Below are 14,488 nucleotides of genomic sequence, written 5' to 3' on the forward strand. Positions count from 1 at the left end.
GTCTCAAGGCCATCACAGTAACACCCTCACGCTGGCCTTACCTTCTTTGTTGGACTACTTTCCGCAGCTTGGGAGGGGGCTCTGTTCAGCTGGGGGTGTAACTCGGCCTCAGACGCTTGTTCAGACTGTAGCAAAAGATCACAGAAAGGAAAAAAATGCAAAAACATAACCACCTAAATATGTGATGAAGAGACCTCAGGAAAAGAGTTACTAAGGAGATAGAGCCAGGGACGGTTGGGGCTGCCGACCGTGAGAAAAGCTTCTGTAGACCCTGCTGTTCCCTCCCATCCCTCCTCCCAGCACTGTTCAATCTTAGGAGAAAAAGTCACAGGAATGTCTTCTGTAATTGGATGTATGTATTGCTAAAAACTAATGCTTCGAAAGCACAAACTAAAAATAACAAAGCGTATCAGAAAAATAGGGTGGGGAAAGAAGTTAAAATTTCAACCCGAGCACTAAGAAAAACAATAATTACAATGAAAAGCACTGAACGTTTTTTAAATATTAAATTTCTGATCAACACTCTAGTAGATATGACTCTTTACCTTAAAAAAAGGTGAGGGGTAAGCATGATGGAAGGGGTAAACAGAGGGATTCTGGGGGCTGAGTGGTATGGAGTCCGTGAATGAAAGCACAAAGACGGGGGAGGAATGGCCCCAAAGGCCTGCAAGACAGCGGGGCCACACAGCCCAGCGCAGAGCCCAGGGAGTGCGGGTGCCCTGCTCAGCTTCCTATCTCGCGGGCTTGCTACATTTAGCGCTGCTCGAGTCCTTGGCTTTCAGCCATTATTAGCCAGTGATGCAAAATGTTAACATGTGACCCAACGTGACCTCCACATTATCAGTCCTCTACTGACCCACAAGCTAATCTGCATCACAGAAACACACACTGCAGCATACAACCTTCAGGCCTGAGGGCACCTACCTCGTAGCTAAGCAGCCCTCTCCAAACCCTGGCGGGGCCTGGCTTCTTCCTTACTCTGACCCTACTCCTCCCCGCCCACCGCCCCACCCAGCACGTTCCAGCTGCCTCTAGTCTTCAGAGACCAGCAGCCCAGCTCGGCACCCTCAGCTGTGTTTGTAAAGCTCTTGTCCCTGGCCTCTGATAAGTCGCAGTCTCCTACTTGGAATCATCCTCTCTTCCTGCTCTGGCCCCTCTTGTTCCTCATGTGTGCGCTTTTTCAAGGTCCTGTTTTCGGCTCTCCTGCTCCACGTTTCCCTCCCTGTCCATGCTTCCCCACAGTAAGCCCATCTGCTCCTACACTTCCACTGCCCGCGCTGGAATCCTTGGTGCCCAAGCAACTCCCCGCCTCTTTGAAACCCACGCTGCAGGCACTCAACATGCGTGATTTCTAGTTCCAAGTTTTTCTTATAGCCTTCTCCTTTCCATTAAGGGTAACTGTATTATTATTGTTGCTGTTGTTGTTATTAATAGATGTGTACTATGAACCACCGAACACTTGCTATGTGTCACATTTGCTCTAGGTGTTCTGCATGGATTATTGCATTTCATCATCACAGTCTTAGGAAGTTGGGAAGAAACTAAGGACCCAGAAGGTAAGGGACTCACCCAAGATCACACAAATAGCAGAGTCCAAACCCAGGCCTCAGGTTCCAAAGCTGGGCTGTAACCACTACGCTATACAGCCTCCAGCACTCTTGGGCCTGAGTGTTATTCACTCAAGAAATATCTATCCAACAGCCACAACAGGCAGCCCCTGTAGTAGCACTGGTGTTCAAGGATGAACAAGCCGTGGACCTTGCAGTCTAGTGGGAAAGGCAGAGAACAAGCAGGCAAACAACAGGCTTCAGGGGAATAAGGACTACAGCGAGGGTGTGCGGGGGCTACAACAGCAGCCGGCCTTGTGGGTCACCAAGACTCAGGCAAAGGTGACATCCCGGCTGCGAGCTGGGTGCAGAGGGGCCCTGCACAGGGTGGCGAGAAAGGAGGATTGAGCGGCCTCCCAGGCTCTGACACCCAGGAGGGCAGGCTGGGGTACCATGAGAGCACGGAGGCCAATCCCCGCAACAGGAACCGAGGGAGAAGCAGGTGGGAAGGGGAGCCCGCTTTGGGACACACTGAGTTTGAACTAGCTGGAAGCATCCAAGTGAAGTCGGTCAAGAGCCATTCACGGTCAGGCTCCCCCACCTTCTCAGGGGTTCGGACAGATGGCATCACACTCCAAGATGCGCTAGTCCAATGTCAGCTTTCTGAATGGCTGAGCAAGGACCTGACAAGCACCTAGTGCAGGGCTGCCCGTGACCTGTGCTGAAGAACAGGACCTGGACCTGAGGCCCGCACTCGCCTTCCACTGCCAATCCACGGCCTGCCCTGCTACGGCCCGCCCGGTCTCCACAGGGACCACAGGTGTGCGCCCACATGGCCCAGCGGCCAGGCAGAGAGGAGAGAAGTGACAGACCAGTCACCCCACCTTTCAGTTGGTCAGTTCCCCTCCGTATCATCAGGCAGGTGGAGATAGGTGTCGGTCCTAACGCTCCCTTTCCTGGGGAGATGAGTGAAGTCTCCTTCTTGTGGAAATATTGAGGGAAATGATAAATTTCATCCTCTTTTCAACAAAAATGAGGATTCTGAGCACAACAAAAGCAGTAGAGTGTCTTTATCACTGACTTCCTTTTCTTGTAAACATCTCTAAATCACCAGCAACAATGGGGTGGGGCTTGGGAAGGATGAGGAGCAGTTGTGAGGCCTGAAAACCGTTTTCCATTTTAAAATTTACCTTCCTGGGCTTCCCTGGTGGTGCAGTGGCTAAGAATCTGCCTGCCAATGCAGGGGACACGGGTTCGAGCCCTGGTCTGGGAAGATCCCACATGCCACGGAGCAACTAAGCCCATGCGCCACAACTACTGAGCCTGTGCTCTAGAGCCCACGAGCCACAACTACTGAAGCCTGCGTGCCACAACTACTAAAGCCCACGTGCCTAGAGCCCGTGCTCTGCAACATGAGAAGCCACTGCAATGAGAAGACTGCGCACCGCAATGAAGAGTAGCCCCCGCTCGCCTCAACTAGAGAAAAGCCCGCGCGCAGCAACGGACACCCAACGCAGCCAAAAATAAATAAATAAATTTATTTTAAAAAAATAAAATTTACCTTCCTGAAATTGTATTCAAGGGCCTGGGTTTTCTAGCTCTATGACTAATAACAAACAACTCTGCAGTGTTAAGTCAGGCTGATCTAACCATCAGTCTCCTTAGGAGGAAACTCAAGACCTCCCCACCACTTTCTACTGCTCCAGGATCCATTCTAAATGGGTCCACCTATTAACATTCAAAAGAGCAAATAGAGCAAATCTCCGGAGGGGCCTAGAACACAAGAATCTGGAAGGACCTGGAAAGGCAGAGCCTCACCCCAGCCAGAGCTTATCCCAGGAAAAGAGATGGAAAAAGAAAACTAGCTTTGTGCTTAAAAAAAAAAAAGAAATTTAAAAAACCTGAAGATGAGACTTAGACACACAAAAGCCCCTCTTCCCAATAAACTATTCCACTTCCCTTCATGAAAACAGTATGAAGCTCACATAAGACTTAGCAGCTGGCAAGCAGAACAAACTGGGAGATTTCGTTGCTATTTCTTCAGACTTTTCTAAGTTAACAACTCTGGGAGAATGAAAACCCATGAAAACAGGGGGACCTCAGTGGCTCCCTTTCTTCTCTGTGTATTAGAGAAATGGGGGAACAACTCTGCTATCAATATGGACAATATGTCCTTGTCCAAAAGTTCTTGTTGTCTGAAGCGAAATCCAATGCCTGAACTTTATGACAGAAATAAATATGTGGATTACAATTATATTGGAATATCAGTCCTTCCCTCACGGCTCCATGTGTAACAACACATACCTAGCCGGGACGTGACAAGCCAGGAGAAGGCACTTTTAGCCAAGAGCTCATTGAAACTTGAGCTAAGGTCCCTTTTAAAAATATAACTGTCATTTTAATACTCTCCTATCCAGAAATGAGAAACATATTTTCATTCTAATTTTGCAATAAAAAACCTGGACAGGTCACATGGACTTGGAAGGTGCTGCCACTCAGGATGCTGAGAACTGCTGTGGGGTTTTGATGGGACAACATGGGCTCTGCTCAGTTGGCTTCCCAGAAAGGGACATAGGTCCAGGGGGGCTAAGCATTTGGATTCTCCACCAGAAGAAGGGATCATTCAGTTATTCAATTATACAGATAATTATATTATACATCTGATGTGTCACTTTCCAAGAATCCTCAGCTCAGGTTCTGCCTCTAGGCAACCGGACCTGAGACACCAGATAATGTGCTCCCAGAAGAGGGGAGCTAAAGCACTCTAGTATGTTTCTCCTTGGGCTGTCTCTTGAATCACTTGTTCTGGAGGAAGCCAGCTGCCATGTCCTGAAGCCACTCAGACAGCCTTGTGGAGAGGCCTACATAAGAAGGAACTGAGGCCTCCTACCAACAGCCATGTGAATGCACCATCTTAGAAGCAGATCCTTCAGCCCCCATCCAGCCTTCAGATGACACCAGTCCCACTTGATATCTTGACTCTGGCCTAATGAGAGACCCTGAGCCAGAACCACCCAGATTAGTTGCTCCTAAATCTCTAACTCACAGAAACTATGAGATAATAAATGTTCGTAGTTTTAGGCCTCTAAAAAAATACACTCTAGTAAGTCTGGAACTCGGGGTCTAGTAGGGTGGAATAAGTGTGAACAGTGGAGAACAATGGGAGAGCTGAAGTTGGAGAAGGGCAGTGGATTGGAGCACACATGGTCTTACAGATTGTCATCCTGGACTATTTATCAGCCACTCAGTACCATTCCCCACGTCTATGCTCTTCCCTACACTGCAGTGGGTCAGAACCTGGGAACTACACTTATGGAATCTCCTTTCAACACCGTTCCTTACTGCCACTGACAGTCACTCACATGAAACCAAGGAGGTGAGAGAAAACAAGCCATATTACTACTCCTCTGGCAGCGGTGGGCAGAAAAGCATGGGCTTCAGCAGTCAGAAGATCTTGCTGTGGCCTTGGGCATTTCCCTGCAAATCATGACTTCCATGCTGCAGGCAGCCTGAGCATCTCCAGCTGTTTCCTTCAGTTCTTGGAATATCTGCATTTCCAGTAAGTTGTGGTAAACCTGACAGCGGTAGCCTTCACTCACCTCTGCTCCTCTAGCACATCTAATTCTTTCTGTAAGCACCTAATTCCGTGAATGAAATCTCTTCCAGTGTGAAACACCTAGAGCAGTTTCTGTTTGCCTGACTACACCTTGGTTGGTACATCCATACTGAGGATTTGGAGCTTATCCCCAGGGCCAAAGGGGCCAATGAAGGATTTCAGGTAGGGAAGTGAGCTGACTAGATTTGTGTTTTAGAAGGATCATTCTGGACCCAGTGAGTAAAACAAATTGGAAGCGACCCATACTGGGGGAAGGGAACTCAATTAGAAGGCTAAAGAAGAAAACAAGACAAGAGACGATGCTCATTCAGACCAGTCTGGTGAGAGTGAGGTTAGGCAGATATGAGAGTTATTTAGACTGGAAACTGGATACCTCCTTGGAGATTGGTGGGAGTGCGGGAAGTGAAAGAACAGTGATACACGGAGTCCTGGCTTCCATCTTAGACAATGGGCAAATGGTTGAGACAGGAAATAGTTTAAAGCAAGAGCAAAGAAACATGGCAGCACAGTAGCTGAATAAAATTAAGCAGACTCATCACAAACCAGTGCTAGAACAACCCACCCAATAAGGATTCCAAGGGAACGCCAGTTCCACGAATTTCTTAGAGGAGGGACTGGCAAACTTTTTCTGGAAAGAGCCAGACAGTAAATACTTTCAGTTGTCCCGGTCATTCAGTCTGGGTCTCCAGGTCTCTGCTGCCAACCTGCAACTCTGCTGCTGAGTGCAAAACCAGGTACAGACAATACAAGGAATGGGCGTGGCTACATCCCAATAAACTTTATTTACACAAACAGGTGGCAGGATAGATTCGGTGTGTGGGTCATAGTTTGCCAGTCCCTGACCTGGAGGGGAGAAGATTCTACACATAAGCTTAGGAAACACTGCAGTCTCTCCCTCTTAGAAATCCAGAGAGCGCACAGCACGCCACACACCCTGAACTCCTGTGAGGTAAAGGAAGCCACTGCCTTTGTTTAACCCAGCAGTTCACAAACGTATTTGGCTTCGACTCCTTATTCTCATGTAATTCACATTACCATCCAGCGAAACTAATGTTCTGTGGAACACACTTGGGGAAACACTGACCTACAGACTGGGTTCTAGAGGAATAAAGGAAAACCATTCCATCTGATCTGAATGGCAAACTCCATTCAAGTCAAACGTACATCCCTCTGCCTCTAGCCTTGGCCAAGCGTGTGAGGCAGGGTGAGGACGGGTTGTTGTTGCTGGGCAAGAAGGGCTCCCTCCCTGCCTCTCCACTTCCCTGCGGTAGCAGCTCTCGCTGCTGCTGCCAACTACTTCTCTGCAAGAATTTATTTAGTGCACTCCTCTAAAACCCCCTGGACACAAACACAATAAAAATCATTCCTTATGGTAGTTAAAACACATGAACAGAACACTGATAGCTTATGGATTTTTTTCTGAAGTAGCTTAAAAACAACACGTCTCAGGTTCCAGTCCCACCCAGGCAGGTGAGCTCACAAAGGCCCCGCGGCTCCCATCTGAGCCGTGCTCATCACACCACCCCCCACAACCTGGGCCACTGCAGAAACTTCAATGCGTCTTTCTCCAGCCTTCGGTTTTTCCCCTGGTCTAATCCACCCTGCATACCACTGAGGAACTCATCTTGTAAAGCGCCTTCTCATCAAAACACTTTTTCTCAAGGCCCCTTGATGGGTCCCTAAGGCCTGTGGCACACAACACAATCCCTCAGCCAGTTAAAGATCTTCCATCGGGTTTCCCTGGTGGCTCAGTGGTTAAGAACCCACCTGCCAGTGCAGGGGACATGGGTTCAAGCCCTGGTCCGGGAAGATCCCACATGCCGTGCAGCAACTAAGCCCATGTGCCACAACTACTGAGCCTGCGCTCTAGGGCCTGCGAGCCCCAACTACTGAGCCCGTGTGTGACAACTACTGAAGCCCACGTGCCTAGAGCCCATGCTCTGCAACAAAGAGAAGGCACTGCAATGAGAAGCCCACGCACCGCAACGAACAGTGGCCCCCACTCGCCGCAACTAGAGAAAGCCCACGTGCAGCAACAAAGACCGAACGCAGCAAAAAGTAAATTAATTAATTAATTAATTAAAATAAAGAAATAGGAAAAAAATTTAAAAAAAAAGATCTTCCATCATTTGGCCCCAATTTACCTCTGCATCATAACTGTGTTAGTTTGCCGATCGGGAACCCACTCCAGGCACATAAGTATTACCTGAATCTTCAAACACACCATAAGTTTCTTCTCAACTCAATTCTATTTATTCTAGGACTTCTAGCCCAGTGGTTCCCAAATATAGCTTCACAAGAGAATGATCTGGGGAATCTTTATAAATTACAGACTTTTAGATACTACCCCAGGCTTCTCTAATTAGAATCTCCTAGGGCTGGAACATTAGAACTTCTATTTTAACAAGCTCCCTGAGTGATTTTTATGTAGCCAGCCCAGACCAGCTAGGGACCACTGATGGCTCAAACTCTTCATTTAAGAAATGAGAAGACCAAGTCTCCAAGGTCCTAGTCTGGAAAAGGCCACAAGTGCTCCAGCAAAAACTAACCAGGCTTCTTAATTGTTTTCTTCTCCATTTACCATGGAGGCAATAGGTGGTATATCCAATATGGTTTCATAAATAAATAAATACATATTGGAATCTGTGCAAAATTTTTACCAGTAAGACTTTTATTTAAAAGTCAAGGGACTTCCCTGGCAGTCCAGTGGTTGGCACTTCACCTTCCAATGCAGGGGGTGTGGGTTCAATCCCTGGTCGGGGAAGCTGGGATCCGACACACCTCACAGCCAAAAAAACAAAACATAAAACAGAAGCAATATTGTAACAAATCCAATAAGGACTTTAAAAATGGTCAACATTGGGCTTCCCTGGTGGTGCAGTGGTTAGGAATCCACCTGCCAATGCACGGGACACAGGTTCGAGCCCTGGTCCAGGAAGATCCCACAGGCCGCAGAGCAACTAAGCCCGTGCGCCACAACTACTGAGCCTGCACGCGCCACAACTACTGAAGCCCACGTGCCTAGAGCCCATGCTCCTCCACAAGAGAAGCCACCACAATGAGAAGCCCGCACACTGCAACGAAAGTAGCCCCCGCTTGCCGCAACTATAGAAAGCCGGCGTGCAGCAACGAAGACCCAATGCAGCCAAAAGTAAATAAATTTATTTTTTTTAAATGGTCAACATCAAAAAAAATCTTTAAAAAAAAGAAACATGAATGTGTTTTTAAAAAATAAATAAAAGTCGAATTTGCAACAAGCAAAGAATCACATATTCATGCTACTGACAGATTAGAAAAAGAAACTCAAGCTTCATTTACCTCCCAAGAATCCAGGCAGATCCCAAGACAGAATCACAAAGGTCAAGGCTAATTTCTAGGCAGATGAGCAGATAATCCTGCTACTGTATCTAGGGGATCTCCAGCATCTTAGTGGTAGTCTCAGTGTCATTTGGTGCTTGACTTTAACCTGACCCCAATCTCTGCTGGTTAAGGACACGCCAGAAAGCCCTGTGGTCAAACCCAGGCATAGAAGATGCAGAACCAACAGCCAGCAGCACAGTGGCCACAACAAATCCCATCATTCCACAGTCAGTCTCAGAGAGAAAATCCAGAGGACTGAGTTCTCCGTAAGAACAATTACCAAAATCCATGACCCAAGTCACTTATGAGAGACAGAAATGGAGCTAAAGTATAAGCACCTGGAGGGCAGGAGCTGGGTCTTGTTTCACTCTCGCTTTCCCAGTGCCGAAGCTAAAGACCAGCAAACAGCAGGTCCTCTGATCAATGTATACAATGAACTAGTAATGAATCCAACACTGTTTCATATTCCAGTAGACAAGTCAAAAACTTCATTCCATGGCAACTGGGGCCACACAGCACAGCAGGTACAGGGCACAGGCTTTGGAGTCAAATCCAGGCTTGGCACTTGCTTGGGCATGGGCTTAACCTCTCTGAGCCACAATTTCATCATCTGCAAGAGGGGATAATCCATCTAACTCCTAGCATTGTGAAGATTAAGTGGAACATCTGTCTAGGGTGCTAAGCACAGTAACACAGTCGCTATTCACTAATGGCAGCTACTATCATAATCGGTTTCCCAGACACAGGATCTATTTCTGTAAGTAGAAGCTAACTCAACATGAGGGACTTTTCCCCTCTTGCCAAAAGACGAAAACCTTGACTGGGAGAGTGCTGACTCTAGTTTAGATAATAAGCAGATCCCATAGAGCAGGCTCTCCACAATCCAAATTTGTGCCACTGGATATTACTGCTACCAATACTGGAGGGAGGACATTTTTACAAATAAAAGCAGATTTCGTGGCTGCCTCAGTACAAACATCTCAGGCAGCTTGCACTGAGTATCTCTGGTGGCCCTTACAGCAGGCCAGTCCAACATCAGGGACACCCAGGGGAACACTGACAGAGGAGCTCAGGGACAATTTCAATGGAAGTGGATAATCAGCAACTATAATGGACAACTAGCCCCTGGATACACAAGTCACAAAGCATAATCACTCAGGAATTCCTGGAACCTACTGGATTATGGACAACATCCATGAAACAGACTTGCTGTTACAACTAGAGGACTATGGGCACTGCAGTTTGGTCTAAAAGAAAAATATTTGACCATAACTAGATTTTGGTTCTTTTCTAGTAATAGAACCAAGTCTGAGCCCCACCTTCTATTCATCCCATATGTAAAGCCATATTATAACACGGCCCAAAGAGTCAACAACACAGGCCTCACAGATAAGGTGATATACAGCAAGATTCTCTTGAGACCCATTTTCCCCACTGTAGGGTTGAAGAAAGATGCTATATGAACGCCCCTTGCCACACCAAACAGACTCTTGCTAAAACAGGTACCCACCACCATCAAAATTCAAAGCCATCTGGTTACGAGGCCTTTAAAAATCTTTTGCTGGTCCCTCACACCTGACATACACAGACTGGCAACAATACAATATAAAAATTTCAAAGCGCCTCAAAGTCCTAGCTTCACTCGATGTTTTACCACACTTATAATTTTGAATTCCTTTCCCATTCCCATTGCTCTGTATTAGTGATGGAGTGTTTCAATAACATTTCTTCTAACTGCTGATAGCTCATACTTAGACTGTGATAAATGTCCCCTTTTGGGATGACACGGCCCTTCCTGCATGAGCAAGGTCCATCAGAGAAAAGTGGCTTTAGAAGAAACTCAATTAGATATAGCTGGCTAGAGAGGGAGCTGTAAAAATTATGTAAGAGTTAGGAACCAGCCATAAAATAAATTCAGTATTGATGAGGATGTGGAAGTGAAATGAGGACACTGTTGATGGAGTATAAATCAGTACACTTTATAAAACCATTTGGCAGCATCCACTAAAGCTGAACATATGCTTACCATATAACCCAGAAATTCTACTCCTAGGGGTAGACCCAAGAGAAATGAAAACATACATTCACTCAGAAACTTGTACATGAATATGCATAGCAGCATTATTTATAACTGCCAAAATTTGAAAACTACCCAAATATCCATCAACAGTAGAAAACAGTGATACAGAACTTCCCTGGTGGCTCAGTGGTTAAGAATCCACCTGCCAATGCAGGGGGACACAGGTTCGAGTCCCGGTCCGGGAAGATCCCACAGGCACTGGAGCAACTAAGCCCGTGCGCCACAACTACTGAGCCTGCACGCGCCAAAACTACTGAAGCCCACACGCCTTGAGCCCATGGCTCCACAACAACAGAAGCCACCACAATGAGAAGCCCATGCACCTTAACGAAGAGAAGCCCCCGCTCGCCACAACTAGAGAAAGCCTGGCACAGCAACAAAGACCCGACACAGCCCCCCACAAAAAAAAGAAAGAAAACAGTGATATATTTGCATACACAATGGAATACTATACAGCAATGATCTACAACCGCATACAACAATCTGGATGGATCACACAAACAGCGTGTAAGCAAAAGAGGCCAGACACAAGAGTATATACTACATGGTTCCACTTAATGTAAGGCAGGAAACAAGTAAAACTCACCTATGCTGCTGCGAGTCAGAATAGTGGGAACCCTAAGAATAAGGGATAGGAACTGAAAAATAGCATAACAGGGGCTTTCTAGGCACCAGTAATATTCTGCTTCTTGATCTGAGTGCCAATAACATACGTGTATTGAGCTTGTGATAATTCACTGAGTTGAACACTCAATGTGTACTCTTCAATACGCATATTATACTTGAATAAAAAGTTAAAAAATAAACCTAGTAAAGCCAATTTCCTGTAATGTCCTTAAAGTGCCACCTAGTGGCACAAGTTAAATGTAAACAAGAAGGAAGATTCATTTCAAGTTGACTTGAAAAACATGGCCCCATTTCTATCAGCACAGTTTGGGACTGGGCTGGAACAGTGCCCTAGATTTAAAAACAAATGAAAAAAAACCCCACAAAACAACAAAAAACCTTTCCCCTGGCACAGAGAATACTGACACAAAGATTCAGTGACAAAATAAAGCTGTCTACCACAGGGCACGCTGGTACCAATGAGCCAATGATGATGCACATCCCTTCCCAACTGCACCTGCGATCAACCATGGTGGGAATATTTACAACCAGAGGTTGGCAACAGCTACAAATAGGGACTTTTTCTTTTTTCAGAGAGAAGATTTACCAGCACACAAGTAAGGGATACCTACAGAACTTGCTGAGCAGAGCGGGGTATTCAGGAGGGAGACGGGAAGAAACAACTCCTTTATCCTGTTTTCCCAGGACAGGCTTCTTTCCCTCTTCCTTACCTTAAAGGCAAGGCCTTAGTTGGTTTTTTCTAATTATGCTTGAGAAACACAGAGTTGAGAAGGACTACCCACAGCAAGCCTTGGAAGCTGCCAGGTGAATAAATGATATTTGCTCGAGGTTTTACTAGTAAAGTCGGAAAGACAGAGCATCTTGATCAGAAAAAGGTCCTCAAGGCAAAGCCGCAAACTATAGACACAGGCATTGCAATCCTTGTGTTAGGAGATGGTGGGTTAAAAGGCTGATGGGGGGACTGTCTTTCTGTTGATTCTTTTTCTTTTCATTTCCACTATTTACAGAAACAGGTGACATGTGGATCTGGCCTATAGACTGTAGTTTCTTGACCCCTGATGTAGGCAGAAGGCCAGCTGTGAAAGGTCACAGAAGGGAAAGAAGGTGGTTCAAACACAAGGAGTTTAGTAAGCCAGTCCGGCACTCATTCTGGGCTCGTGATCATGAAGTTCTGACTGTCCTGAGTCTGTTCTTCTGTTTGCCAACTAGACTCCACCTCTGGTTCGCTGGGCCTGTACTGATAATTATAATAGCTCATTGTTGGTGAGAGCTGACCATATGCCAGGCACCATCCTAAGTGCTTTACAGATATTAACTTGCTTAATTATCACAACCCTATGAGAGTAGACACTACAACTATCCTTATTCACAGATGATGAAATTGAGACACGGAGAGGCTAAGTAAATGTGTCCAAAGACACACAGCCAGTAAGAGGCAGAGAGAGGATTTGTACCCCAAGCCCATGTTCTTAACTACTCTGTCAGGCTGCCTCCCTGGGCCCACCCTCTGGACATCCTCCACCATCCTCTCCTAGTGACACCACGGCACAGGGGGGCACCCTCCCATCCCATCCTGCTTCTCCCCTAACACTTAGGGGCGCTTCCTGCTTTTTGTCACTGTGTGGGGGTGTCAGAGAAGAGAAATAAGGATTCCTCTGTTCAGGAATCTAGAAACCAGCCGTAGTTGACTCCCAGGGGAAACACCGGGCTATCTTGTTAGTTATAGGAAATATGGTGTCCAGCTATTGCCTACAATCCTTGAGCAGAGAGCATGAGAAAATGGGTTTAGATGAGACACATGGAAAATGACACAGTTACATACATACACCATGAGAGACTACAGGATGGAAGATGTTAGGCGTGGCCGCTTTCTGAGGGTGGGGAAGGGGAAAGGAGCTGGAGGAGAAGGAGCACATCACAACCTCTGTGCTCCCACAGCTGTCAGCAAAGTGTGGGCCTCTCGTAAGCAGATTTCATTAACACCTGATGAATTCATTACATGAACTTAAGGCATCTTCCAGAGGAGTGATGCTAGCACAGTAAGCTTTACACAATAACATTACAAGCGAAATGTAATAAGGAGGGGGAAACCTAGGAAAGAAAACAAGTTACCAGTGGTAGGATAAAGCTAATTTATTAAGAGGTTTCAGAACATAAAATGTATTGGTGATAATGTGTCAACTCCGTTGTTAAGAAAAAAGAGGTGGGCTTCCCTGGTGGTACAGTGGTTAAGAATCCGCCTGCCAACGCAAGGGACAAGGGTTCGTGCCCTGGTCCAGGAAGATCCCACATGCCGTGGAGCAACTAAGCCCGTGCGCCACAACTACTGAGCCTGCGCTCTAGAGCCCGCGAGCCACAACTACTGAAGCCCACGCGTGCATAAATAAATGAATGAATGAATGAATGAATGAATGAATGAATGAAGAGAGAGGTTAAGAAAATAACTGTGAGACCTGGTTGCATAGCAGAGCAGAGCATGGTAGGTGGAGCTGGCACTCTGAGCCTGGATAGTCAGGGTCAGAATCACAGCTTTAACTTGCTGTGGGTGACTTTGGCCAAATTTCTAGTTCTCTGTGCCTCAGTTTGCTTACCTGCAAAGTGAGGATAACAACAGAACCTACTCCACATGGTTGCTAGGATTAAATAAGTTAATATTTATAAAGGACTTAGAAGAGCATCTGGCACATAAACACTATACTTAAGTACATGATAAATTTATAAAATAAATAATCACAAAGCCTCAACTGTTTGTATACTTTTAAAATCAATTTTGAAATTCATAAATAATAATTATTTATGATGTTAAACTTCTGCCTTTTTTTCCCTGTTTGAAAGCAGGATATGGATTACACTTGGCCTTCTGCTATACCAAATATGGCCCAGTGACCAAATTGTGCAACCTATTTTGGCAAAGCTGAACGTTAAGTCTGCACTGGGGAAGGCACTTTAAAAAATAAACGTTTTAGCTTAATATTAGGAAATATCGATACTTCATATTTAGAAAATGGGCACAGAGACTGAAAATCCGTATTAACTTGTGCTTAGCAGATCTATAGTTAATTTTTATGATGTGCGATGAATGATTTCTCTCTCTCTCTCTCTCAAGATTTATCATTAAATTTCTAGCACCAGCCCAGAAACCTTTCCCAGCTCTCCTGTTCTACAAAAGCTGGTTCTGTCACTTACTACCGAAGAGGTCCCAAGTAGTTCACTTCCGCTTTCTGGACTTCAACTTCCTGTTCTGTAAAATGCTATGCA

At 46.0% G+C, this 14,488-nt stretch overlaps 1 protein-coding gene across 4 annotated transcripts in view; it reads right to left on the bottom strand.

The window, feature by feature from the left end:
* REPS2 (RALBP1 associated Eps domain containing 2) overlaps positions 1–14,488 on the bottom strand; it is a 235,483-nt gene that overhangs the window by 33,442 nt on the left and 187,553 nt on the right. For all 4 annotated transcript variants that reach the window (XM_060087427.1, XM_060087429.1, XM_060087426.1 and 1 more), the window contains exon 15: positions 42–125. In XM_060087427.1, coding sequence (XP_059943410.1) covers positions 42–125 — 84 coding nt within the window. The remainder of the gene's footprint in view (positions 1–41; positions 126–14,488) is intronic.

This window comes from Mesoplodon densirostris, chromosome X (genome assembly GCF_025265405.1).
Source record: "Mesoplodon densirostris isolate mMesDen1 chromosome X, mMesDen1 primary haplotype, whole genome shotgun sequence".
In the NCBI taxonomy this organism is placed as follows: Eukaryota; Metazoa; Chordata; class Mammalia; order Artiodactyla; family Ziphiidae; genus Mesoplodon; species Mesoplodon densirostris.